Source organism: Sceloporus occidentalis, unplaced genomic scaffold (genome assembly GCF_023333645.1).
Source record: "Sceloporus occidentalis isolate IW3139 unplaced genomic scaffold, rSceOcc1.0.p SCAF_6, whole genome shotgun sequence".
Taxonomy (NCBI): Eukaryota; Metazoa; Chordata; class Lepidosauria; order Squamata; family Phrynosomatidae; genus Sceloporus; species Sceloporus occidentalis.
Genome location: NW_028316986.1, coordinates 88,385,715 through 88,413,211, shown reverse-complemented (window position 1 = coordinate 88,413,211; position 27,497 = coordinate 88,385,715). Strand labels below are relative to the sequence as shown.

General features: G+C 40.7%; 1 protein-coding gene across 2 annotated transcripts in view; it reads left to right on the top strand.

Moving 5' to 3' along the window:
- The first annotated feature begins 884 nt into the window (after positions 1-884).
- Positions 885-27,497, top strand: part of LOC149311062 (epithelial cell-transforming sequence 2 oncogene-like) — a 42,161-nt gene continuing 15,548 nt past the window's right edge. For both annotated transcript variants that reach the window (XM_089528458.1, XM_089528457.1), the window contains exons 1-13: positions 885-1,058; positions 4,081-4,193; positions 6,717-6,879; positions 7,524-7,776; positions 8,070-8,206; positions 10,788-10,885; positions 12,039-12,132; positions 14,258-14,426; positions 15,467-15,586; positions 17,766-17,858; positions 20,881-21,063; positions 22,827-22,930; positions 25,629-25,751. In XM_089528458.1, coding sequence (XP_089384584.1) covers positions 885-1,058; positions 4,081-4,193; positions 6,717-6,879; positions 7,524-7,776; positions 8,070-8,206; positions 10,788-10,885; positions 12,039-12,132; positions 14,258-14,426; positions 15,467-15,586; positions 17,766-17,858; positions 20,881-21,063; positions 22,827-22,930; positions 25,629-25,751 — 1,824 coding nt within the window. The remainder of the gene's footprint in view (positions 1,059-4,080; positions 4,194-6,716; positions 6,880-7,523; positions 7,777-8,069; positions 8,207-10,787; positions 10,886-12,038; positions 12,133-14,257; positions 14,427-15,466; positions 15,587-17,765; positions 17,859-20,880; positions 21,064-22,826; positions 22,931-25,628; positions 25,752-27,497) is intronic.

Sequence of the window (27,497 nt, the reverse complement as noted above, 5' to 3'; positions counted from 1 at the left end):
TGTGCAAGTTGGCATCATTACATCTCAAAGCAATGAATTCCACAAGTTAGCTATGTGCTGTGTGAAGAAATACATCCTGTTATTTGTTATGATTCTCCCATTTCAGTGGATGCTTCTGAGTTCTAGTATGATATCTCTCCTTACTTGTTTCCCCTTATCTGAACAACCCTGAACATTCTTACCTGTGCTCATAGATAAGATGTTTAAGTCCCTCGGCCATTTTTGGTATTCCTTTTCTGCATTTTTTCCAGCTCTACAATATACTGTGTACCAATAACAGTACACATATTCCAGTTGTGGTCACACCATGTATTTGAATAAGGCAATATAATATTCACAGTTCTGTTTCTGATTCCTTTTCTAAAAGTACCCAAGAATATTTTCATTTTTTACAGCAGCCACACACTGAGTTAACATTTCATCAAGTTATCTATCACAACCCCAGTTCCCTATTCTTATTCTGTCACAACCATGTCAGGGCATATCAATGTATATGTGATCTTGTAGCACCTTTGAGACTGAAAGAAAAAAGTTGGCAGCATGAGCTTTCATAGACTAACATTTACTTTCTCAGATGCATATGAGGGCACTTGAGAAAGTAGATTAGTCTACGAAAGCTCATGCTGCCAAGTTCTTTCAGTTAGTCTCAAAGGTGCTATGCACTGATTCTACAGACTAACATGGCTATATCTTTGAATGTGTATGTGAAGTTAGAGCTTTTTTGTACCAAGATGCATCATATTATGCTTCTTTGGCATTGAGCTTTTAGACCATATTTTGTATGCAAAGTTTATTCTCCAGGAAGAAGTCACACCCTTCCCCTGTTTTCAGGAGGCCTCTAGCAGCAGCCTATTTGAAACTGAAGCTGTGCAGCTGGTTCTACAATGGCCACAACTTACACATCACCTACACAATACAGTGTTAAGCAATGGCATTTGGAAAGCTTAGGTCTTCTTGTAAGAGGCCCAAAGAACTCAGACCAAGCTCAGAAGATGGAACTTCTGCATACAAGATTCAGCTCATGGACACCTATTGAAAACAAATCTCTTAACAATCAGGTAAGTTAAGGCAACGCTGTTATCTTTGCACCGAAGTAGTACTTACTCATCTACTTGCATTTTCATGCTTTCAAACTGCCAATCTAGCAGTTCGAAAGCATGCAAATGCAAGTAGATAAGTAAGTACCACTTTGGTAGATAGATAACAGTGTTCGATGCAGTCATGCTGGCCACGTGACCACTGGATTTGTCTTTGGACAGTGCAGGTTCTTTGGCTTAGTAACGGAGACGAGCATCCACCCCCTACAGTCGATTACAACTAGACATTCATGTCAAGGGACTACCTTGACCTTTTTAAGTTAAAGTTTACTGAACTCATACAAATAGCTCAAACGAACTTGAGTGGTTAGGTGGCCTTCTACACTGTGTCTTGCAAGAAGTGAAAGAAGACCATTGGGCAGACAGCTGCGAAGAAGCTCATAATGTCTGTAGATGATATAGGTCCAATGGACGTAAACTCGGCTTCTCACTTCTTGTTTTATTGGAGAATTTCAGTTTGTGCAATCAGAGAATGTGGACAGGATTCTTGGGGAGGTGAAAACCAGAATATGCATGCTGGACTTGTGCCCTTTCTGTCTCTCAAAAGCTGCCAGTGGGGGACTGACTGAGTGAGTTAGGGGGATAGTGAATGCTTCACTGTGGCAAGGCAGCTTCCCAACTTGTCTAAAAGCAGTTGGGACTGGGGGGAAAATACTCTCTGATCCCTACCATACTAGTGTTGCATCAAGTCTCCAATATTCCTTTCTTGGGCAAGGTTCTAGAGCAGGGGCTTGTAAGTGTGTTCCATAGAATCATAGAGTTGGAAGAGACCCCAAGGGCCATCCATGCAGGTACACAGAATCAAAGCATCCCCAACAGATGGCCATCCAGCCTCTCTTTAAAAACCTCCAAAGAAGAAACTCTGGCACACTCTAAGGGAGTGTGTTCTACTGTCAAATCGCTTTTACTGTCAGGAAGTTCTTCCTAATATTGAGGTGGAACCTCTTTTCCTGTAGTTTGAATCCATTGCTCCAGGTCCTGTTCTCTAGAGCTGCAGAAAACAAGCTGCATATATTCCATGAGACTGCTTTTGTGGCTCCCAGAGCTCCCCAGGGTAAAAAAAAATAAATCTGAGCAACAAAGGCAGCTCCCTAGCTTTCCAGAGTTGCCCATCCCTGTTCTAGAGCAGCACCAGTATTTCCGAGATGAAAACAATTATCTAGATCTATTTCAAGCTGGCTTCAGGCCTAGCTATAGTCAGTGGGTTGCCATAACTGTCCACTATTACCAGGGACAAAATGTGGAACAAATGTGAGACCAAACTGTAGAACAACTGCAGGACAAAACTCAGCCCAAAATGTAGGTCATTTAAGAAAAAGGAAGGACCTTAAATGTCCTACATTTTGGGCTGAGTTTTGTCCTGCAGTTGTCCTACAGTTTGGTCTCGAATTTGTCCTACATTTTGTCCCTGGTAATAGTGGACAATTATGGCAACCCGTTTACTGGACCATGGTATCCATTGAGCCACCTCTCTGAAATAGGACTCAGATGTATTTTTTGATATGGTTTCAGTCCTTCTTGAAGGGGAGAACTCAGAGTGACTGCTGCAGGATTCCTGTTCAGTGCCTTGGCTATTTGTTTGTGGGATCCTTTGGGGCTCAGTTTTGTCACCATGCTGTTCAACATACACATGAAAATGCTGAGAAAAGTTATTGGAGTTTGGGATTCTGATGTCAATAATATCCTGATGATACCCAACTATGTCTCTTCTTTCCATCTAATTTCTAATTGCAGCCCAGTAGCTTCATGGTAATTGGTTTCACTGTATCATGATTCATGAGCTTTTGTGGCTCAGTGCTAGAGAATTCTGGGAACTGTAGTTTTGTATTTAACCTCCTCTGTCAGAGAGCTCTGGTGCCACAATAAACTACAATTCCCAGAATTCCATAGCAGTTAATGTGGATATCTACAAAAGCTCATGATACAGTGAAACCCAGTTACCATGAAGGTGTTGCCATACTTCAGTTTTTCCCCCTCCTCTCTTCCTCCTTTTTATAGATTTTAAAGGTATTAGATGGCATGAGCTACTGCATACATATTTTGGTCTGTCTGTTCTTATGCTTGACTACTTCTTTATTTGAAGATGTAGTTAATGTAATCCTTTAGTGTTTTATGCTTTTGTATTTTAAATTTGAGATCTGGGTGTTGATTACCTTAAGATTTTTTTTTTACCATTTGTTATTCTAGTTTGTTTCCAACTGTTTTTTATGGAAGTTTGTCAGTTCTTCCCAATCTTTTTCTACTTTTTCTGATGATTTATTATTTATTGAACATGTTAATGTATCCATCTCAATGGCTTCCAATAAGTCTATCAATCATTCACTAATATTTGGGTGTTCTTTCCATTTTTCCTCTTACAATCAGGATATCTGTCAGCACTTAGACAATGCAGTGCAAATTGGAGCTAGAAGTCGAAAGGATGCATCTCTGACATAACTTTCAGTTACAATAGTAAAAGGCCCACTCTTTTTGTCTCACAATAGTGAGAGAATGTGTGTGGAACATTTTCCATCCTCATGCAGTGATGAATCCAATTCCTTGCACGGAAACAAAACTACTTACAAAGATGTATTTGATTTCCCCTTGGTGGGGATGAAATTGTAGGTACTATAATCAAAGGAAGTATGTTCAGTGTCCAAATTATGTATTTTTCATCCTTATATCAGAAAAAGAAGCTGGCTACTGCTTGGAACAATGACAGCAATAACACTGAGGAGGCTTCCTGCCATGGGAGCCACAGTTTCTTGAGATTCCTGGAGATGATGAGTGTCAGGGGAAATGCAGGAATGCTGACTTAGCCATTCTAAAAAAAACCCACAGGCCAGCAAGGACCTGGTCTGACAATAAAGAGATGTCATTCAATAGTGTTCCAAGGGTAGGGTATAAAAGAGTTCAACTCCCAGGGAATACTGGCAAGAAATGGAAAGATCTAGTGCTGTGTGCTAACTGAACTGTCCTGAATTTTGTGTGTGGCTTTATTTAGCTCTTTCAGGAAAGAATCAGGCTTATAAGTTACTGGTTTGACCTGTGGACAGACAGACAGCGCAAAGAGTTTCTCCACCAGATATTCACCAAATGCAACAAATCACAAGTGAAGTAAGTGCACAACAAGTGCTGCTTTGTGAAAAGGGAAAAAGGGTGGTTCCTATAATATGAATCTTTTACTCTAGCCAATGCTTTTGTATTTGTGCTGAGTTAGGAACATAAGAAACTGCCTTATTCTGAGTCATATCTTTGGCCCTTCCAGCTCGGTAATGCTCAGCCAGACCGGCAGCAGTTCTTCAGGATTTCAGGCAGGAAATTTCAAATTATTTAAAAGCTCCAGCAGCAAATTTCTACTGTTCCCTAGTGGTTTTCTACTATGCCCAACCCTCCTTAGTTTCTGAAACCATTAACTTTGTCTCACATGGTCAATGAAATCTTTAAAAGTGAGGCAAACTCAAGACTAGGAGATGGGAGGAATATCTATATTGTCTAACAGAAAGTTGTCTGTGCCTGTGAAATATGACTGAGACTCAAAATCCAACAGGTATAGCTCTAACTTTAGCCCTTATCAGATGAGTCTGGAACTGGGGGTCTTCAGCACTGGGCGGTTCGAATTCACGTTATTTCGCACAATACCATCATACCTGGGAGCCCCTCCGAATTGGCATGATTTAAATTGGCCAATACGCATTCGCGCGAAGTGCATTCAGTGCAGAATGTTTTGTCACACCGGTGCTCAACATGAGGATTGGCCGATTCGTATCGGCCCCCTCGCACATGCTCAGTGGTGCCCTGCATGGGTTGCGACCTTAAACGCTTCCGGGGTGAAAGGGGAGGTCACATCATGACAGCCCGGTAAACAGCTGGAGAGCCAGCTCATGCACATTAACAATCGCGATACAACGTGCCCTCTCTACATTCCTCTCTGTTTCCTCTCTACATTCCTGCTTGGTTTTAACGTTACCATGACCTTCCCTTGCAACAAATTAGCAATGCCCGGTTGTACGTGTGTGTGTGTGAGTGTGTGAATATGTATTCTGGGGGGGGGGGGGGGGAGGACCAGTTCCAGCGGCTGTCAAAGAGGCTGGATGGCCATCTAAGTAAATGGGGATGCTTTTTTCCTCCTCCTCCTCCCGGCTTGGGAGCCAGCATAAGCTGCATCCCAAGAAGGGAACAGGAGCGGGGCCGCTAGAATCGCGGCGATCGCCGCCGTTCCAGCGGCCCCCGCGCCTCTTCCCTTCTTGGGATGCAGCCTATGCTGGCTCCCAAGCCGGGAGGAGGAGGAGGAGGCTGCCGGAACCACGATTCCAGCGGCCCCCCGCGCCTCTTCCCTTCTTGGGATGCAGCTTATGCTGGCTCCCAAGCCAGGAGGAGGAGGAGGAGGCCGCTGGAACCGCCCCCCCCCCCCGCTTCCCTGGAACCGGCAAGAGGAAAGACCCACTGGAAGTTAAAATTGGAATCTGGGGGTCTTGCGATGGAATTCAGGATTGGGTAGTCACACCAGAGCCATTCGCACTGAGATCAAACAGAGCCCCAATCCAGGATATTGCCAATCCCCTTATCAGCGCACTGGCCAACACGCTCCAAAAAGAGGAGCCAGTACGCATTCAGTTCAGCATCTCGCGCATTCACGTGAGTTCGGATTGGGCCATTCGAATGCTGGTATGATGGTATTGTGTGAAATAACGTGAATTCGAACCGCCCAGTGCTGAAGACCCCCAGTTCCAGACTCATCTGATAAGGGCTTCTGTATCAGGAAAGGTCCCTTCTATTGACTTTCTCTGTGTTATAATCTATAGGAACAATGGCACAGAGTCTCTGGTCAGGACCTTTGATGGCTGCCCTAAATACAGAGCTATGAAACTGTAGCAATAGTTATACAAATGTCTCTTTAGGACAGAGCACAATAGACCAAATCTGAATTTTGGGTGAGAAGATTTGCATTGCTTACTATCTTCCAGAAACACTTCTCTGTAAATATGTAACTTGCAAAATAGCCTCAAGTTTTCTACTGCCACAAGCATGCAGAAAAATTGCTCTGAACTTCCTCAGGGAATGGTGGGCTGCCTGCACAAAATGTAGGCCAAAGAACCAGAATCTGAAACCATAGTCATGAGCAGATGAAACATAAGAACAGAAAAGTAACAAGAACAAAAAAAGGATTGCCTATGTTTTGGAAACCATGGTTTGTGTATGTCTGGAAACTGAAACAATGGTGGGTCCCTTAATTATGATTAGAACAAAACATGGCTTATTCAAAATTTGAAACCAGCCAATATCACTGTCTCATACTTCTGAGTCTCTTGACAATAATCCCCCCAGTTAATAACTTAACCAGGACTATGGGTGCATCTGTACTGTTGAAATAATGCAGTTTGACACCACTTAATTGCCATGGCTCCATCTTATATAATCCTGGGATTTATAGGTTTGTGAAGCACCAGCACTCTTTGACAGAGAAGGCTACAGACCTTGTAAAGCTACAATTCCCAGGATTCCATAGGATGGAGCTAGAACACTTAAAGCGGTGCCAATTATTATTTGCATTATTTCTACAGGAAATGCATCCTATGGAAACATCACCATAAGTGTAAATAAACAGTTAGAATGGCACTGTTTCTCCAACCTTTACAGATTTGCTGAACAATGGCTTTTAGAAAATATCCCAGTGACCAAAGTGGACTTCACCGCCTTACTTCCACGATTCATATCTTTGTACATCTTCTCCTTTCTCAACCCAAAGGATCTTTGTGCTGCTGCCCAGGTCAACTGGCACTGGAAGTTTTTAACAGAACAGGTAAACTCAGGTTGCCTATGATCCTCACTAGAGCCAATAGTAGATTTTCATTCAGTACAAAACAGGACATTGTTGCTGTGCTTCCAAGACATGCTTTAACCCTATTTAAGCGCTGATTGCTCTTGTGGGAGTAGAACCATTCAGGCTGAATTTCTGCATTGATAGAGTGGAACATGGGAAAATTACCTGTTTCGACTCCCAGCTGGAAGATTTTGGGAATAATGTTATGAAGCTTTGGTACACAACAAATGTCAGCAGGGAGTGTCATTCATATGTAAAATGACTTAGTGCAGCATTGCTCCCATATTCCTCTTTGAAGAAGTGATAACCCTGGAATAGGGCTTATGTTCACTAATGAAACAAGGCTGCTTTATTTGTTTATTGTTAAATTTATATCCCACTTTTCTTCCTATTTGCTCAAGGCAGTATAGATGTTTCACCTCCTCCCCACCTTGTTCTCACAATCGCCCTGTGAGGTAGGTCAGGCTGAAACAGTGTGACTGGTTATTTGCTCATTGTATGTGGTTGCTTCCATGTCAATGAGGTGGAAAATCCATTCCAGGTTTTCCTTTTAAAAAAACATACTGTTTAATAATAGCTTCTCTTTGGAAATGTATCTTTGTTTTTTACTTTCTTCTCCATAGGATTGTCTGTGGATGCCAAAATGTATTACCTTAGGATGGTTTCTTCCCTATACTCCAGAAAAAAATGAATATGGAGCTTGGAAGCAACATTATATTGCATATGCAACTGATGTGGATCGATTAACTCCCAGGGAAGCCACTGGAACCTATGGAATCCTTGGAGAACATAAAACACAGTATGAAGATCAACAAGAGAGACTGTATGCAAAACATCTGCGAAAAATTATTAGAGAACGAATGGCACTACACAAGAGTAAGTTAAGGAAGACTGTAACTTTCTTCAGTTATTACTAAAGGATTTACCTAAGAGTAAAGTGCCATTGAACTCAATGGGACTCATTGCCCTGAATAGACATGTATAGTAGGGCTGGGGAATGTTGCAATGTTACTGGGCTAAACTTCCTATCATCTAATAGTGAGGGATGATGGATTTCATAATGGTTGCATAATGTAGCAATCCCAGAGATAAACACAGTCAGCATGAGATTTGTGCTCCTTTCAAAATCTGTAGGATTAAATGGCATTGTCTGATTTCTAATTTATCAGCGGAATTGTTGAAAGCTCGTCCCCCGTGGTTAAGTGGAACATGGAGCTCAGGATTTTACAGACATGGATGCCAATTGAGTTTGTCACAGACTATCCATGACCGAACTAGATTGCCTGCGGCAGTGTTACTGGCAAAGGTATTATACTCATTATTGTCTGACTGTATAGTTTGCTTTTGAGCACGCTTACAGAGAGCTTAATTTAATCTCTTGTCAAGAAGCTATTTTCAGTAAAAGAGCTTAGCAAATGAAGACATGAAGAGTACCTCTGATACCCAGCCCCTCTATTCCCATGAGATCCCTACTGCTGCCTGTGAAAAAGATGCCACTTGGCCGGAGTCCTATCTGCCTGGCAGGAACTTCATTATCATAGTCATGCCATTCTGAACACACCAATATCATCTGATTTGGAAGGCTGAGAAGGGTTGGTCCTGATTCTTGGAAGAGAAATCATCAAACATTCTTTCACACTGCACAAATATAGCACTATGATTCCTCTTGAACTGTAATGACTGCATTTTGTAGAATTCCAAGATTTGCAGTTTGGTGAGGTATTTGAGCTCTCTGGCTGAGAATTCCCAGTGCCATTCCCTAAATCGCAGACTCCAGGTTTCCTTAACAAAGAGCCATGACAGTTAAAGTGAAATTCTAGCCTTGTAATTGTATAGTATGAAAGATCCACAGGCAGGGCTAGGAAAAAAAATCCTGCTTAGACGTTGGCTTTCATGGCTTGTTAAAAGCCATGGGGGGCTTGGCCAAGGGGGAAAAAATCCTGGAGGGATCAACGGTAGTTGGGTACATGGGCCAATTGTCTCATTCAATGTAAGCATTTCCCTGTGTCCCTATGTACTAGCCTTAAACAATGAAAAGCCAATTTGCTTATAATTCTTGCTCATCCAAACTTTCTGTTGCTTGCCCTTGTCCAGAATAGATGTCAATTCATTTCATTCAGTGAGGCACTCAAAAAGGCTTGAGTCAACAATTGCTTTCCCTAACATATGTGTCTTTGGCTTTCCACAAACCAGCTAGCCCAGACTGCGGAAATGGAAGACTCACACTGTTCAGTAACCTCTTTGCTCCTACAATAAGGAGCAAATAGAGGATGTTGCTGGAATTTCTCATACTTCCTCACCCTGAATCTGTTCCTGGTTTTCTTCCCTGGTTGAGAAAAATCAAGAGGAAGTGATATGCAGATGGCAAGCACTGTTAAAGGTGGCAGAGATGTAGGTTAGCTTATGAGCAAGGTGCGTATGTTTTTATAAGAAGGAGCAGACAGAGAGACAGATCTCCACAGGTTTCTGGACTTTATGCAGAACCATAACTGACTGTCTTTCTGGCATTGGCTGATGTTCTTCAAGTTTCCAATGTCATTTTCCTTCACTTCTTCCCCCACATCCTCCAAGGAGGGGAAGATAAAATAATTTTGTTCCAAAAGCAAAGGATAAACATGCCTCCCCTGGCTCTTTGGTCTAGCTAATTATTTAGAACTGGATCTATTTTCCTACCTCAGTTTATTTCTCTTAATAACGATTAGTTTTCTTACCTAAATATTAATAATAAATAAATAAATAACTGTCATCGTTCAGCCTCTGCGGGAGAGAGAAGGCTGGCCCAGTACCATCAGGGGCTAGCCTGAAGAAAGAGGCTCCTCCCTCCCTAACTGTCATCGTTCAGCCTCTGGGGGAGAGAAAAGGCTGGCCCAGTACCATCAGGGGCTAGCCTGAAGAAAGAGGTTCCTCCCTCCCTAACCGTCATCTTTCGGCCTCTGAGGGAGAGAGAAGGCTGGCCCAGTACCATCAGGGGCTAGCCTGAAGAAAGAGGCTCCTCCCTCCCTAACCGTCATCTTTCGGCCTCTGAGGGAGAGAGAAGGCTGGCCCAGTACCATCAGGGGCTAGCCTGAAGAAAGAGGCTCCTCCCTCCCTAACTGTCATCGTTCAGCCTCTGGGGGAGAGAGAAGGCTGGCCCAGTACCATCAGGGCTAGCCTGAAGAAGAAGAGCCCTCCCTCCAGTCCATCTGCCTTGGTCCAGGCCTCCGAGGGAGAGAAGAATGCTGGACCTGATTCCCTCCCCCCCTCACCATTCCCTTCTCCTTTTGTGTTGTGTCTTTTAGATTGTAAGCCTGTGGGCAGGGAACTGTCTGTTATCCCCTCTATTGTAAACCACTCGGATTCCCAGTGATTGGGCAGTATATAAATAAAACCTATTATTATTATTATTATTAAATATGAAAGCAGACAGGAAGTCCTTTCACACTGTACAGTTATAGCACTGTGGTTCTCCTTCAACTGCCATGCAATCCTAGGATTTGTAGTTGAGGGAGGGGCATTTCAAACTGAGAGTTCTTCCAGTGCTTCATCAAACTACAAATCCCAGGATTCCATAGGATTCAACCATGGCAATTAAAATAGAACCACAGCATGATAACTGTGTAGTATGAAATGGGTATGATTGCATTTTGGGGGGAAAGGTCAGTCCTTTAACCAGTCTGGCATTCAAGAGGGGGTTCAGTCCACATTCATACATACATGCTGTGGAAATTGACACTCTACCTTTCCTCTGAACAAATCTGACTACTCATGAAGCCACCAGAAACTCAGTGCCTCCTGCAGGCCTACACACACACACACACACACACACACACACACACGTACACATATGTATTTCCAAGTATACACCCATTTGGTTCCTAAAAGCATATTTTTCTGCTAAATGCTTTTAGGAAAGAATGCCTTCCTCAAATGATACACTTTCAAAACATTTTTCTGAAGAAGTGAAATCACAGGTGAAATTCAGCCAGGCAGCAGAGAAGCAGCTTGTGTAAGTGTTGCCCTATTTAAAATCTTTACGAAAAATGTAGGCAACTGGATTTGATGTGTATAATATCAGTGAGAGAATCAAATACTTATTTGTTGTAAGCAAGCCCCTTCCTAAATAAACTTTTCAGGACTGGTGAAGTTCTCGATCATTAGGCATCCTGCACACAACTACCAAGGAGGGAGACTTGTACCTGGTGAAGTCTTTTACTGGTCAAAGCTACAATGTTGTCTCCTTAAGGAAAAGACCACCACCAAAGCTTCTGTAGTGGTTTCAGGGCCAAAGGAGGAGGTATCAAATTATATAGAAAAAAATGTAGTTTATCTCTGAGCCCAACATAAACCCCTCAAATGGTCTTGAGGTAGAAGTATAGCAAGATCATTGCTCATTCGGAATCTGAATCTGCCGGGGGGTTAGCGAGGGGTCTATATGGGAGCTCAAGGCTGCATCCAGAGATCTCTTGGTGTTCCCTCTCTCCATGGGTCCTCTTATCTGTCAGTTTTCACGAAGCCAGAGACAAGGTTGTGAAAATCTGTCACTCTTATTTTCGTTGTGTGTCTCAGAATCTCACCAGCATTCCTTTCTCGTCCAGGTTCTATACTGAATTACAAGACCCTTTTAAAAAATTCCTACACAGAAATCTGTACGTATTTGATACATAATTTTCCTCATGTCCTCAGTTTCATGAATTTTCTTAAAACATTCACATCCCCCCATTAACTAAAGTGTGGTTGTTAAACCGGTATTTTGCAAATATGCATGTTTTTAATTTGTATTTACTTGCATACAGTTAAAAAAAAGGGAGAAAAGAGTCTGATGACCATTGCTGTCCCTAAGAATTGGTCACTGAATTATATCCTTTTAATAGGCTTACAGAATACAAATTGGATAAATTTACTTGGAAATGGTAGAATTCAAAGACATAGCCATGTTAATCTAGTTCAATATGCAAAGGGGTCTTGTAGCATCTTTGAGACTAGCTGAGAGAAAGAGAGAAGTTGGTACCATAAGCTTTCATAGACTCAGGCATCTCTCTCTTTAGTCTTTAATAGTAAAAACTATTAACTTTGTATGTTACTTTAACCCTAGATTTTCAATTTTGTTCTTATAGAAAAAATGTTGCTGATAGCAGCTTTTATCCTATAATGTCTCACAGAAATTGTTGGACTGTTTCTCGAAGCTGCCCTAATGGGGAACATGCTCTTCAGCCACACCTGATCCTCATATCATCCCATGTTCCTGCTTATGAGGTATAACTGATTTTACAGAGGCTTTGTATTTTGCCTTCTCCATTCTTTCAGATGACTTGATCTCCTCACCCATGTCTGTTCCCAAAACATTGGGAGGGAGGGGTGAAGATAAACTAAACTGGGTGTAACCTTGGCCCCTGCTTGTCCAGTAATAATGGACAGAGCTAGACACTTCCCTTTCATGGCTTGTTAAAGGCCATGCGGGGCTTGGCCAAGGGGTTAAAAGGAAATGGTTAGTGCCTCACTACAGGACATGTTTCCAATGTGCTTACAGGAGGCACTTACAGGACTGTTGCTGAAAAAATCCTGCCTGAATCCTACTTTACTGGATAGCTACCATTCAGTTTCTAATATTTACTTTCCGGGCAAAACACTTATACTGTTAATGTAGTAGCCTCTCAGCTCTAGGAGATCCTGGATTGAGATAAATTATCTAGATCTATTTTGATCTAGCTTCAGCCATGGTTATAGGATGGAGACAGCTTTATTTGCCTTGATCTGTGATGAGAATTGGACAGGAAGAGTGCACCCCTGTAGGTTCTTCTGGACTTCTCAACAACTTTAGATACTGTTCATTATGGTATCTTTCTAGGCCACCTTATTGAGATAGGTTTTTGAGGCACTGTTTTATAGTGGCTTCATTCCTTTCCAGAGGGGCAAACCCAAAAGGTGATTTGTGGGACTCCTATTCTACATCTGACCATTCCTGTGGCATATGTCAGAGTTTAGTTTTGTCCCGCATGCTATTTAACATACACATCTAAGAGGTTATCTAGAGTTTGGAGGTCCAGTGGCACAGGTATGCTGATGATACCCAATTCTGTTTCTTCTTTCCACTTAACTCCTAAATTTGTGCCTGTCAGATGTAATAGACTGGATGAGAATGAACAAATTGATGCCTAAGCAAAACAAAACAGAGATGATCTTGGTGAGTCAAAGGCAGACCATAGAATAATGATTAGGGATCCAGCCTGTGCTGGATGGAATTGTACTTACCTTGTAGACATAGGTTCACAACTTACGTAGTTGAATTCCTGGATTCAACCCTGAGCCATTTAAATTCAGTTAGACCTCTCCTTTAGCCATAGTGACGCATACCTCTGGGACATCCTATGTAATTGTAATATCTTACAAACCCTACAAAGGACTGCCTTTGTAGAGTGACTGGAAACTTCAGTTATGACCAACAAGCTGAAGGCAGATGGCTAACTGAGGGCTCCTTACAGGGAGGATATGGCTTCCTTGTCACAACATTTCCATTGGCTACTGACCTAGGCACAGTTTAAAGTGCTGGTAATGACCTATAAAGCACTACGTAGTTCAGATAAAGATTATTGATTGTTTGTTTCAACAAGCCTTTTTAAACTGATAGTATATTTGGAAGGGCTTTTAATAGCATTCTATACTGTTCTTATTTCTTGCTTTTTAATGGTGTTTTAAATTGCTTTTAATTCTGTTGATGGTTTAATTATATAAACACTTTGTATGTTTTACTAAAATGAGCTTTTCTCCAGAACCTTTTAAAATATTTTGTAAACTGTCTTGAGTTCCAGGACAAGGAAAACAAAGAAACAAATAGACAGAAAAACCACCATCACCAAGCAACAGAAAAACTTGTCAGACCAAGATTAAATGGGATAAAATAAAGGTCCTGGAGTAGACTTTTTTTTTTAAATCACCACTTATGAAATAAATAGATGAGGAAAGAATGGAAATACAAAAGAGAGTGAGAACAGGGCAGGTTAATTTCTGCAGGCCTTTCCCTAATCCTTTGTTGGCTTGTTCTTTTAGCCATTGCCCTACTTTGCCAAAGCCTAGTCTCAAAAATTGGTATGACGTGGGCACACTGTAATTTGTTGTGGTACCAGAGCTCTCTGACAGAAAAGACTAAAAATTTCACAAATCTACAAATTGTAGAATTCCATAGCATTCAGCCATGGCAGTTAAAGCAGTTTCAAACTGCATCATTTCTACAATGCAGATGCAGCATCACTCTAAAACGAAGGCAATGGCAAACCTCCTCTCAACACATTTCCTAGGATAGATAGGGTACCCATAGGTCAGAGTTGACTTGAAGGCACATAACAACAAATTACAATTATCTTTCTTTTCTCTTCTCTTTTAGTTGATCGTGGACAGTGTTAAGCCTGGAATCATCCCCATAGTGTATGAGCCTAGCAGCAGCACCTTGGAAAGCCTCCTTTTTTATGTGCAAAAGGCTTTGGATGGCCAAATATCAAAGAGTATTGGGATTTTCAGTAATGGAAATTCCAGGGGAATTAACCTGCTTCAAGGTGGGTTCATTAAACAATAGTAACACCCAACCTGATCACACATTATTTGGCCTTACAGAGCAATACTGTATGGAGGAGATACATGTATTCGGCAAGCTTGTTTCTTCTAATAATAAGCTTTGGTCACCAGGAGTCTGATCTCACTTGGAGATATGTTGGAGTCAATGAAACAACCTTGAACATTGTTCTAATTCACCTCTTTCCCAGGCAAATGTGCAAAAAAGGCATTCAGAGAAAAGAAGCCTAAAGTTACATGAAATACGTTAAAATGAGGCAAGACTCTTGGTTACTACTAATAACACTAAATCCTCGCAGACTCTCTTGATTTCAACAACCCTTTATAAGCAATCTTTTGCTCCCTTTGCTATTTCAGAAGCTTCAACACTTCCCTTTTATGTCCATGAAATTCCATTAATGTATTTCATGGGGCCTGCGAGTCATATTACACAAAGTCTGGTAATAACAAGTGACAAACAACTATTTATTTGTAATTAATCCTCTTTCCCCAAAACAAAGGTATAACAATATCACAAATGGAATTTCCTATCAGACTAGAAGACTTCTACAAAAATAAACTGAAGCTGCCAAGTATTATTTATTTATTTTATTTTATTTACGGTATCTATACCCCGCCCTTCAGCCCTAGAGGTTCTCTGAGCAGCTTACAATTATTATTATTTTGAATTAGATGGCTCCCTGCCCTCAGGCTTACAATCTAAAAAAAAGGTATAACAACAAGCTGGCATTTAATAGCAGAGGCAGTCTGCTGTTAGAACATCCTATGTAACATCCACGTCTTTACAAAGTGAGAATGGGCTTCAGAGGTTTCTTCAGAGAAGGGGAAGAAAACAGTTGTTAGAATATAGGGAAAGGGTATAGTGTTAATTTAGATCTTTCCTCTTCCCTGAATATTGGCCCAAAAATGGTTCTGGTTTGGGTGTATTCTTCAAAATTCTTAATTTAAAAGCGCAGCATTTATGTTATGAGATAGTCCCCAGTTACCCTATGTTTTCCTTGTTGTCTGACTTAATTTCACACAGGCCACAGAATCAGTGTCAAGAATCTGCTTAAGCCTGAAGTGAGAGACTTTTGGGAGAAGTTAAAAAGCTGTGTAAAAGAAGGTGGCACTATAGATATCTTTGTTCCCTTGGCAGCTTCAGGTCAGTTCTGTTTGCCTGACATCATTTGCTTTGCTTACAATAGGCTTTAAAAACAACAACAACAAAAAAAACCAATAATGAACCAACACAGATTTTATTCTGCCTTAAACATCAAACACTTGTTGTAAAGCCGCTGCCTTTGGTGAAGAAGCTTCAATACATTTTGTAAATATTCTGCCGTTTCCACTTGGGCCGCCATCTGTGTCTGAGATAACTATCACTGACATCCAGAACAGCCTGGCAGTTACTTATCCTTTCTGTTTATATTGTCAGGAAATCCTCATGGTATCAGTTTAACACACTTGATATACTGTTCTCCTGTAAGCCACTCATTTATGTGCTGGAAAAGTTTCTTTTAGAATTGATCCTGAAGTGCAACATTGCTGTTGCTTTTACTTCAGCTTCTTTTTTGTCATTTTTGTTTCCACTGAAAATGAAAATGTCTAGAAATCAGTTCTCCCTCCTGCATCCTCTGTGTTCCTCTTCATTATAGGATATCTCTACAGAAATATGGATATGAGGTTTCTTTTGATGGATCTGAACAAGGCAAAGGGGCATTATTCACCAATAATGTACAATTATAGTTTTTTGTGGATTTTGGGGGCTATGTGGCCATGTTCTAGATGAGTTTATTCCTGATGTTTCACCAGCATCTGTGGCTGGCATCATTCTCTGAAGATGCCAGCCACAGCTGCTGGCGAAACATCAGGAATAAATTCTTCTAGAACATGGCGACATAGTCCCGAAACCCCCACAAAAAACTATGGATGCCGGCCATGAAAGTCTTCAACTTCACAGTGTACAATTACTTCATCTTAATGTCCAAGTGAACGCATTTATTAATTTCCCCATTTATCAACTGAAAAGGCTCCCAGAGTGGCAGACATAACTTCAATTAAAAAGTCAGTTCCTGCCCCTGCAGCTTTACAATCCAAAAGGTAAAGCAAAAAAAGGAAAGAGAAAAACATAAATAAATTCATTCATGCAATGGTCAGATAATTCTTGCTCCAAAACTTTTCCCAATTAAGGTTGGGGAAAATAATTTTTTGACCACAATATTAATTAGAGGATGAAATGAACATTAGAGGATGAAATCTAACCCCAGTAAAAGGTCAGTGAATCTTCTCTGTTTCCTTGGTTTTTAAAAATATGTGGTGCAGTTATGTAAGAAAAATCTGTAATGAAAACTTCTACTACACTATGGATGCATAAATTCAAGTATACTTCAGTTAATAAAGTCAATATGTTCCTGAGCATTACTTCTTTAAAAAAAGTTTGCTACCAGAATCAGAAATAATATGGAAAGAATAGGGATAGGGTCCTTCGCCTACACAGTTCAGCATAGCTCAACATACCTTTTGTTCCAAACTAATATGTACATATGAAATGAAACAACCAGGCCAAATAAGCCATGCATGAGTAAACACAAATGCTTCAAATCTTCTAGACAGCACTCAAAGCCTTCCTCCAAAATTAATCCAGGACCGATGTTTTATTTCACCAGCTTCTAATTTTCTTACGATTTTCATTTTGATGGCTAACATATAGATCTATTCCCTTTTTTAACGTAGTGTGAGCAGCTAGTGAGACAGGCTTATCTGCTCTCCCTTTTCTGTTTTTGCCATTCACAAGTGCTCAGTAAGGGATTCTGCAGGCAGCTGTTGTTTAACTTGCCTGTTTCACGCAGGTCCACACAGCTACTGTAGGACTTGCTAGAACAGAATCTTGCTCTTTCCCAGCTCAAGGTTATTATTTTTTAAATTGCATTATTTACTGCAGACATGCTGCTGCACCTCAACACCAAAAGTCTGTTTTTCTCCATTCTTCCTTCATCATCCTCCCAATGCCAATGCTGCTAAAGACTGAAGAGTGGAGTATAAATAATAATAATAATAATAATAATAATAATAATAATAATTATTATTATTATTAGCCAGACAGCCAGAAGAGGAGGAGGAGGAGGAAAGGAGGACTGGGTAAGTGTAAAAAGACTTTTGTAAAAAGAAGCTTTTCCTTTAGAGGCTTTGTTAACAAAGGTATGCATGTATATGAATTTTCCTCTCCAAATTTAACAAATGTTAGGGTTACAAGTTATAAGCTATAAATAAAAAATAATGCTGATTTCTATTTTAATGACATGCAATTATTACATTATATAGAAAAGACTTTAATTTTTCAGAGGCAGGACAGGAGGTCCTTTCTCAGCTCTCTCGTCTAACCGGAGTGTTCATAAGGACTCCCACAGGAATAGCAACTGGATCATATCAGCACAGTAAGTAAAAATATTATATGTACTTGGACTGGTTTGTTTGAAAGATTTCATTCCAAGTGTATTTTATTTTATATTCTGCCTCTTTCTCTACATGGAACCCAAGGTGACTTACCACAAAGTCAAAACTACATGGAGTTTAAAACCTGGAATTTAAAACACACACACAAACACCACCAACCCCCCCCCCCCCCAGATTTAAAAAGTTTAAAATACTTTTAAAAATATTACTGTAAAGATAAAAACACAGCACATATCCATAAAAATACCCTTCTGCATAACCAATTAATCATCAAATACCTAATAAAATAAAACAAGAAGTTCAAAGTGGGGGCCATCCTGGCCTCCTGTGGAAGGGAATTCCATAGGCTGATAGAAGACCGTCTCCTGTGTCCTAACCAAATGGTCTGAAACAGTGGTGGGACCAAGAGAGAGTGCTCCCCTCAAAATCCTAAGACTTGGGCAGGTTCATATAGTCATACAGGTTCAAACTACATGAAAAGAGATTCCACCTAGCATTAGGAAGAACTTTTTGATGGTAAGAACTGTTTGACAGTAGAATATATAGTACTGCCTTGAAGTGTGCTGGAGTCTCCTTTTCTATTGGTTTCTAAACAGAGGCTGGATGGCCATCTCTTAGGAGTGCTTTGATTGTGTATTCCTGCGTGGCAGGAAGTTGGACTAGATGGCCCCTGAAGTCTCTTCCCACTCTTTGATTCTATGAATCTTTGATTTTTAAAAAATCTGCTACAGCCAGTAGCACCCTATCCCTCATCCTATGACTTTTTGGGGCACAAGGAGCAGCTAAAGAAAAAATAAGGTGTTATCTCCAACATAAACCTTATAGAACTTCTAAAAGTATCTGTAGTCGCTTTTGTATGTAGAGAGATCTTGTAGCATCTTTGAGAATAATTAAAGAAAGAAGTTGGCAGCATGAGCTTTCATTGGAATTTATCAGACAAGGGAAATTGGAAGTATAATCCAATGGCAATCCAAACGCAATCATGGGGTTTCACATTATTGTGTGATAGACTACCACATGCAATTTTGGGCAATGGCAAGCTATTTTCGGACAATGGGAAGTCAGTTCGAATGCAATTCAAATTCACGTAAATTCGCTGAACTAGCAAATTCACGTGAATACATTCTGGCCCCACTTTCTTTTCATTCGAACTTAAGAGAAATTCCTCCCGTGTGATAAACTCCATAGACTTAAGTCTGCTTCCTGAGATGCATTTGGCAGCACTGAATGCATTTCAGGAAGTAGACTTAAGTCTACAAAAACTTAAGTCATGCTGCCAACTTCTTTATTTGGTTAGTCTCAAAGGTGCTACAAGATCTCTCTACATACTATTCTTCAGACAAACACAGCTATATCTTTGTAGTCACCTTTGTTATAGCTTGCTTGCTTGTCTATTTATTTATTTATTTATTTATTTATTTATTTATTTATTTATTTAATATCCCGACTTTCTCCTAATGTGGGACCCAAAGTGGCTTACAATGTAAGTTAAAACAAAATAGCTAAAACAATAAGAATCTTGTTGCTCAGTTTTGGGCAAGATTGGCCGTTCATAGCTTACAACGCATGGAAAGAACTGTCAAAAGGGGACTGCTGCTATTAAGGGAAATTCAACTGGTACAATATAGCAGCTGTTCCCATAGTAGTAGGGGCACCTCTGTTGTATCAGTTCCACAGGTTGGCAGGAGATTTCCAGACCTACAGCAACATGCTGGTGTTGACCTTTAGAACACTGAACAGTTTGAAGCTAGAGGTATTTTAACCTAGGCTTCATTTTGATTTAACTGAGGGTTGTTCACACTTGCGCTGGGGTTTCCTGACTTGAACTGGGGGGGGGGGGGCACAGTGTAAATCCCCCTTAACCTGTTTTTTTTTTGCCATGGATTTTCTTGTGGTTCTTTTCAAAAGAACCGGGATTTTTTACCAATTGGAACTTGAAAATCGACCTGATCTGATTCCATCCTTCCTCCTCCTCTCCCTCAGCCACCCCCTTTCTTGCCTCCTTCCAGCCCCCTCCAGTTGCCCCTTCCGTTCATCTCCTTCCTCCCAGCCCCCTCCGAATGCCCCCTCCATTCTTCTCCTTCCTCCCAGCCTCCTCAGATTGCTCCCTCCGTTCTTCACCTTCCTCCCAGCTCCCTCCAATTGCCTCCTCCGTTCTTCTCCTTCTTCTCAGCCACCTCCGATTGCCTCCTCTGTTCTTCTCCTTCTTCTCAGCCACCTCCGATTGCCTCCTCTGTTCTTGTCATTCCTCCTCTTCCTCTCCCTCAGCCACCTCCACTCTTCCTCCCCTTCCTCCCCCCCCTGCTTCTGCCAGGATCATGGCATTTTATCCTGGGGCCAAATGTGAACGGAATCCCGGGGTGAAATGCCATGATCAATCAATGCCACAGATAGAATTGATCCTGGCAGTCAATGCCATGGAGAGATTCAATCATGGCATTTCTGTGAAATAACCTGGTTCCCACACCAGATTATTTTTTCTCTGCGAATGGGCCCTCGGTTAGTTGAAGTGACCAACCTGCCCACACCCTGAGATCAGTATGATGGAGAGAGGGAGAGCGGAGACTTTTCAATGCACCCTTGACTGAATTTACAGGTACTACCTGACACACTATTAAACACAATAATCAATTGTTATAATTCTTTGATAGTAGTTTAATAAACACATAACTGCAACCTATCTCAATATGATGTTCCCTAATGAGTTAGAGGACAACTTCCAGAATCCTGTTTGCATTTTTAGGAGTTGTTGTACAATACATTTGAGAGAATTAGTTTAAGAAATCCTGCATTACAGATACAAATATATATGTTCTTTGTCTCTTGCACAAGTTTATTCTTGGGATTGAAAACCTTGTAAAGCAATATGAGCATAATTAGTCTCTGGTAGTACTAAGGACAATTCAGTTCTTATCATATTTGCTTTTTAAAAAGTGTTATCTGGAATGTATGCAGAATAATCCAAAAAGGAGGATACTGTGTCATCTTGCTGTGTTGTTACAGTCCTCGGTGAATGGCTGGGAAATCAGAAAGACCCCTCTCCTCCATCCCTCTACTTCACTGAAGTCAAGCTGCAGGTGTGGCTTAGGTTTACAGAACTTCTAGAAGATGCACTGAAAGCTGTCAGAAAATACTTGAGACCACATTTCTCTGATTTGCAGAAGAATATAGTTGGCAAGATTCTTGGTAATCCCTTCCTCCTTCCTTTCTTTCCTTCAAAATATACATGCAATTAAAATCCTTTTACAAAAGGTTATGTCATAATGTTTTCATAAGGTGACTGAAGATCACTTTTGGTTTCACTGTATTCAGTGGAATTTTATTTATTTTATTTTATTTTATTTTTATCCCGCCTTTCTCCCAAGTTGGGAATCATCAACCTCTTCTTAGGTTAGTGGGTTGCAATATACATTCACGCACTGGTTGTATCCATATTGCACAATTATAGCACTTTGATATCACTGTCAAGGTTCTAATCCATGGAATCCTGGGATTTTGTTTCCCAACATAATTAGAATTTCTGGTCATTAAACTCTAATGCTGTAGTTTAAGGGAGTGCACTAAACTATTATAAGCTCCTCCTCAAACTACAAATTCCAGTATTCCATAGAATGGAGTAATGGCAGTTAGTGGAATCAAGCCGCTATCATTGTGCCATGTGGATACATCTACTGTTGTGTATGTGGTAATTATCTCTGCACTTTTTGTGGGAGACTCATTTGATCAGGTCTTAATCACAAGAGGTGACTGAGCTTTAGCTTTATCCATGGATACTCTGGACCATATGTTCCTCACATGAGTTACATGGATATTTTGGTGCCTTTGTGAGCTGATTTTCCATTTGTTGCATAAGCTTACAACACTTTTTGTACATTTGGCTTTATCTTTTATTCCCTAATGGCCTAATCCTTTGGACTAAACGTATTTCTCCACACACCCATTGCTTCCTGTGTGGATGTGTTTTCATAACCAAAATATAGATCCTAAACCAAATAGAGATCAGAAATAAAGATGTGCAAAACATACTTAGCTCTGGGCTCCTCCTCTGCAAGCCACTACTATGACTGTTTACTGGCTGGGGAGAAGTGAGGAGGTGACCCAGCAGTGCCTGGCTATAGACTCTCTGGAGATCTGGAAGAATTATGTAAATTCTCTTCCCCCAGCAGCAAAACTGCAGCCAGGACAGGCTGTGCTTGATCACTGCCCAACCAATAAACATTGCAGCTGCCAGCACCTTCCCAAAGCTGGCTATTATGTGCACATAAACAGAGTAGTCAACTTTGGGGCTTATGTGCACACAGCAACCTCATGCTTCGGGAGAGGAGCAAAGCAGTAATCACAGTTGCCAACGCTTTCTGAGGCTGGCTGTTGTGCACATTTGCACAGCAGTTGGCTTCAGCTTGCTCATCATTCCCTCCCCCCCTCCCATTGTCCCAGGAGGTGCCATTTGGTAGTGTGGAAACCAGATTATGTGATCATGGATCTCCAAAGCATTATTGTGGGGGAAAGTGTGATAAGAAATTATGCCAAACCGGTATGCTTCCATTCTTAAACTAGCACTATTGTGGCATGACAGCAAGCTGGTGTGAAAGTCCTTAAATGCCTCCAGTTTCCGAAATGCTATCCAGTGTATTCATTGGACAAATGTTTTTAAAGTATTAATTCCTTGGGTAGCAAGACTAACAATGTAATGATTTTTGCAGTCATGGTGAACTAAAAAAAATAATGTCACAAGAAGCATAACCATGGTAATATCATAGTTAAATGTGTTTGAAGAGTCTGTTGATGCCCTTTGGAGCTGATAATTAAATGAAGTAACTGTGATGGCCTTTCAACCAAGTCTCATTGGACAGTTTGACTGACTGCGGATTGCATGAAGCTGTTCTTCACTGGGAGACCAGTTCCATTTGAAATGGTCTAACATTTCATTCATGAACTCATATATACAGGTCAAATTATGTCTGATACTCTGAGCTGGGCTGAATTTCAAGACAACCAAAGAATAGCCCAGGTTTTGGCTGATGGATTAGCTGAAGTTTCCAGAAGAAATCATGTAAGATAGGCTTGTTGTTTTCAAGTACTGTATACTAAATGCCCCAATGTTTTATTTGTTGTTTAAAACAGTGCTACTTGAAGTGATGGTCCAGGGACTGGTGCCCATTCATTGACCACCAGTCCCTGATGAGTTTCCAGGAATGAAAGAAACAACTATAATCAATGGAGACAAATCTGATAATAGACCCTGGCATATGGGGTGGCAGCATGGGAAAACAGTACCAGTTCCCAACATCAAATGTCCTGAGAAGCATGTTTTAAAATTGCTTTTTACTTATGGAAATCTTCTGTTAACTTGTGGGCCTTATCTTTGGTTGGTGTGAAAGAATATTCTCATTGTGATGATGGTGAGACTGAATGTACCAAAGTCTGGTACCAATGCATCTAGTTGTCATTGATACTGCAGTCCTGTTCACTATGAAACAATATCTTCCACCACCTAAACATTAGGAAGAATTTCCTAATGGTAAGTGTTATTCAAGAGTGGAATATGTTACCTGATATTGTGATGGTCTCCTTCTTTGGAGGTTTTTAAACAGAGCCTGGATAGTCATCTGTCTGGGGTGTTTTTCCTGGGTATTCCTGCATGGCGGGGGGTTGGACTGGATGAACCTTATCGTCTTTTCCAACTCTACGATTCTATGATTCCTCAGAAGGCAGTAAGCTAGAGGAGAAAGTACAGGGCAGATCACATGGAACAAGGCAGCCTTCTGTTTCAATAACTTCTTACCACTCCCTGTCTATTAGTATCTTCTGCCTGAGGTAGTGTCACAAATTGCCAAATGGTTGGATCAACCTATTTTTTGGGCAGGGAGTTAGAAAATAGAGACATGTCATTCTGAACATAAAATGACATAATAGCCAGTGTGGTGTAGTGGTGTGAATGATGAACTACAGACCAGGGTTTGATTTCCTGGTCAGCCTCAGAGCTCTAAGTCTCAGAGGAAGACAATGATAAACCTCCTGTGAACAAAGTTTGCCAAGAAAACCCCATGATTGGTTCGCCTTTAAATTTGCGTTAAATCGGAAATGACCTGAAGGCTCACAACAACAAAATGGAGTAGAATCCACTGCATCAGATGCATGAAGTATTGTGGGTAACCACTTACAGGCTTTTATTATACTAAAGCCATATACATGCTTTATGAGCAAAGAAGTTGTCCTCTATGGGCAGGTCTGAATATGTTGGCGGTGGCCTGGGACTGTGATTCTTAACCCCTGACCAGACACTGTGAGCTTCACTGATCCTGCTGATGATGCTTCTGTATTCACTACAGTGTCTGCAAAGTAGCACCTGTGTGTATTCAGTTATAGGAGTGCTCCTTTGCAGACCTCAAAATGAACACACTTATTTCAAAAGTGCATCTGTGAGTTCAACAGTGGGGTGGGATAGATGAGCAGCATGATCCTCCTGCTCCTCTTGCTTTCCCAGATGTATAATTGTCAACGTGGCAAACATCTGAATAATGCATTCAGTGCTTTTACTTCTCTTAAAGCTTAAGGCAAGTGTGGGCATAGGCCTCTGAGCCCCACTTTTGTCATCCCTGAGGCTCCCCTCATCTCCCAATCCTCCTCAACTTCCTACTTTTTAAAGAAAATGTGTGATTTCCAGGCACTTTTTGCCCCCAGTCATGCAGAAAGTCCCCCTCCATGTCAAACATATGAAAATAACTTCATCTACCCCACAAGCTCTCCTGTACTGTATCCAAATCTGCTGCTTAGAACACACACCTCCTTTCCTTTAGTGCCACTGAAAATTGTGTATAACAGTTTTGGCCTCAGAGTGTAGAGAGAAACTCATGGAAAAGAGATCCTTCCTTCTGAGACACTTGCCCCAAACCATCTCTGTGTTTGCCCCTGTTGTATAAAATGGGCCCAGTGTCTATTAGACTCCAAAGGCCATTAATCTGAAAGCAACTTAATTCATCACATCTCCAACATAGGAAGACTAACAGAAACAATTCACAGAACAAGAACATCAACTGGACCCTGTAATACAATGTTTTTTGGAAGGCACTCACTCCATGGATTGCCGTAATTTGTTTGTGGGAGTAACTGTGATGGAGTATGTTCTTACAAATGATGAGAAGATTCTTCCAGGGATGATTTTCACAGTACACAATTATAGCATGAGGATTCCACTTTAACTGCCATGGCTCCATACTATGGAATCCAGGGATTTGCAGTTCAAGAGGGATTTTATGGTTATTATTGCTGCGATTATTATTAATTATATCCCACTTGCATCTCAGTTTAAAAGAACAATACAATTTAAAACATGCAAAAAGTGAGCATTTAAATAGAATTAAACTATTACAGTATTCAAACAAATCAGAATTTTCAGATGGAGATGACTGGAGCAACTGCAAAGCCCAGGATTCCATAGGATGCATCCATGGCAGTTAAAGTGGAACCATAACACTATAACTGTGCAGTGTGAAAGGGTAGTGATTATGTTCAAACTTTATAGTACCAGCATTGGAACTGCCATTGCACAAACAGCTTTCCAATGGCAATTGCACATGAGTTAGTTTGTGATTATACAACTTCCATTTATTACTATGAGCTGGACCTGTACAGATTGGTTGATACACAGTTTACTTTATGTCTCTTTTTAGCTGACTGGAAAAAAATGTGTCTACTTCGAAAAAGGATAGCATATATACTGTCTTGAATTTACCTTTATGATTTCTTAGGAAAATCCTTTGGAATTTCTAGCACATTTCCTGATGAAGAAATATACAAAAAATGAAGAGCACAGAAGACAGGTTTTCTTGACTGAAAGTAACTCAGAGGCAAGCCTTGGTGTATCAGTTAAGGTACAAAAGAGTAATGTAATGAATTTGAAGTAAGCTAGGACAAAGGAGGAAAGTGGTAAGCCAGGGGAAAAGAGAGAGAAACTGGGACATTTAATAAGCAGCTGAGGAAGTGGGATGGCAGTGGATTAATCAGGACTCTCCCTGACAAACCAGGACAGTTGGAAAGTTTGCCATTCTCTAAAGCAGATGTCATCTGTATAAATCATTATTGTGTAAAGGCCTTCCTCAGCAATGTAAATGTGATCTCTGATAAATACTTGGGAGCCCAATTATCTTTTTTTAATGACGGCACAATTTGTTGTTTAAAGCTGGGCTGAAAATCAAGCAAGTTACCTGCTTATAATTTCATCCCTTGTAGTTTTCTTGTATCTCCATATTGTGTTCTGGAATTTTGTTGTCTGACACATTTGTACAGCTCAAGTAAAGAGAAATGAAACTATGGATGATAGGCTTAACTCTAAGTATGTCACCACAAGTCAGGAAAGACCTGAAGGCACACAACCTTTAACTTTTAAAGGTTGTATTAAAGTTTTTATTGATCTGCTGTTAACTACCTCAGATCCTACTAGTGAGTGAAAAGTGGTATATGAGTTTATAAAAAGATATTCCCTATTTCTCTGCTTTATAAACTGTAAGGCTAATCTGATGGTAAAGTATACATTTCCAGTATGGATCCTACAGTCAAGATGGACACACTATTTTATTTGTATAGTAGAAAGCATGCCTGTTTCTATTTCTAATGCTGGCAAATTTCTGAATCTCTGTTACAATATAACGTTTCACAAGAGATTCAGTTTAGAATTTGGTAAGAGTGTGAAATAATTCATGATATTATTTCTGTAATGGATGAACAAAGGCCCACATTAATCTAATTGTTGGTTCCAAATAAAGAATATCAACTGAATCAATTGTGTCTATGGCCAGTACATACCTTTTTCCACCAGAGGGAAGCTGCAGCCGCCAAACTACGTAGCTTCCCGCCAGTGGAAAAAGAACCCGCAAAAGCAGGCTCTTTTTATGCTGCGGTGGCGGCGTAACAAGTGCACCACTGGCGAGCTGGTTATGTAAATGCCACGCAGCGCTGTGTGGATGCCGCACGCACTTACGTAACAATGGTGGCACCCATTATACAGGGCACTGCTATTGTTACTTTGTCATGTTGTATTAGGGTTAGGAAGCGTGTACATGGTGCGTGTTCCCTAACCCTAATGCTGGTGCTGCTACATCGCTTGTTGGCGGTTTGTACCACGCCTATGTAACTGTTAACATACGCTTTGATTCAGTTGATCAACCTTAGCTGTGACCAGGTAAGTGCATACAGAATTGCAGTTGAACAGACTTTTGAAGCAACATCACTAATGATCTGGTCTTTACTTCCTCAGTTTGATACTCAGTCTTTCTCCATGTAAAGAGAAAACTCTTAGCAATACATAACCAAAATGTTTAAATAGAAATATCCCAAGTCCAGTTGTTGAATGAAATGAGTGAAACTTTTTGTTTTTATGTGGCCAAATTATGTTTCCAAGAGCAGAGTTTTGTAGTGGTTTGAGCACTGGACTAGGACTCTGGAGACCAGGATTTTTATCCCCACTCTGCCATGAAAACCCACTGGGTGATCTTGGGCATGTCATACTCGCTTCGATTCAGAGGAAGGCAAAGGCAAAAGCAAACTCCTTCTGAACAAATCTTGCCAAGAAAACCCTGTGTTAGATTCTCCTTAGGGTCGCCATAAATCAGAAATGATTT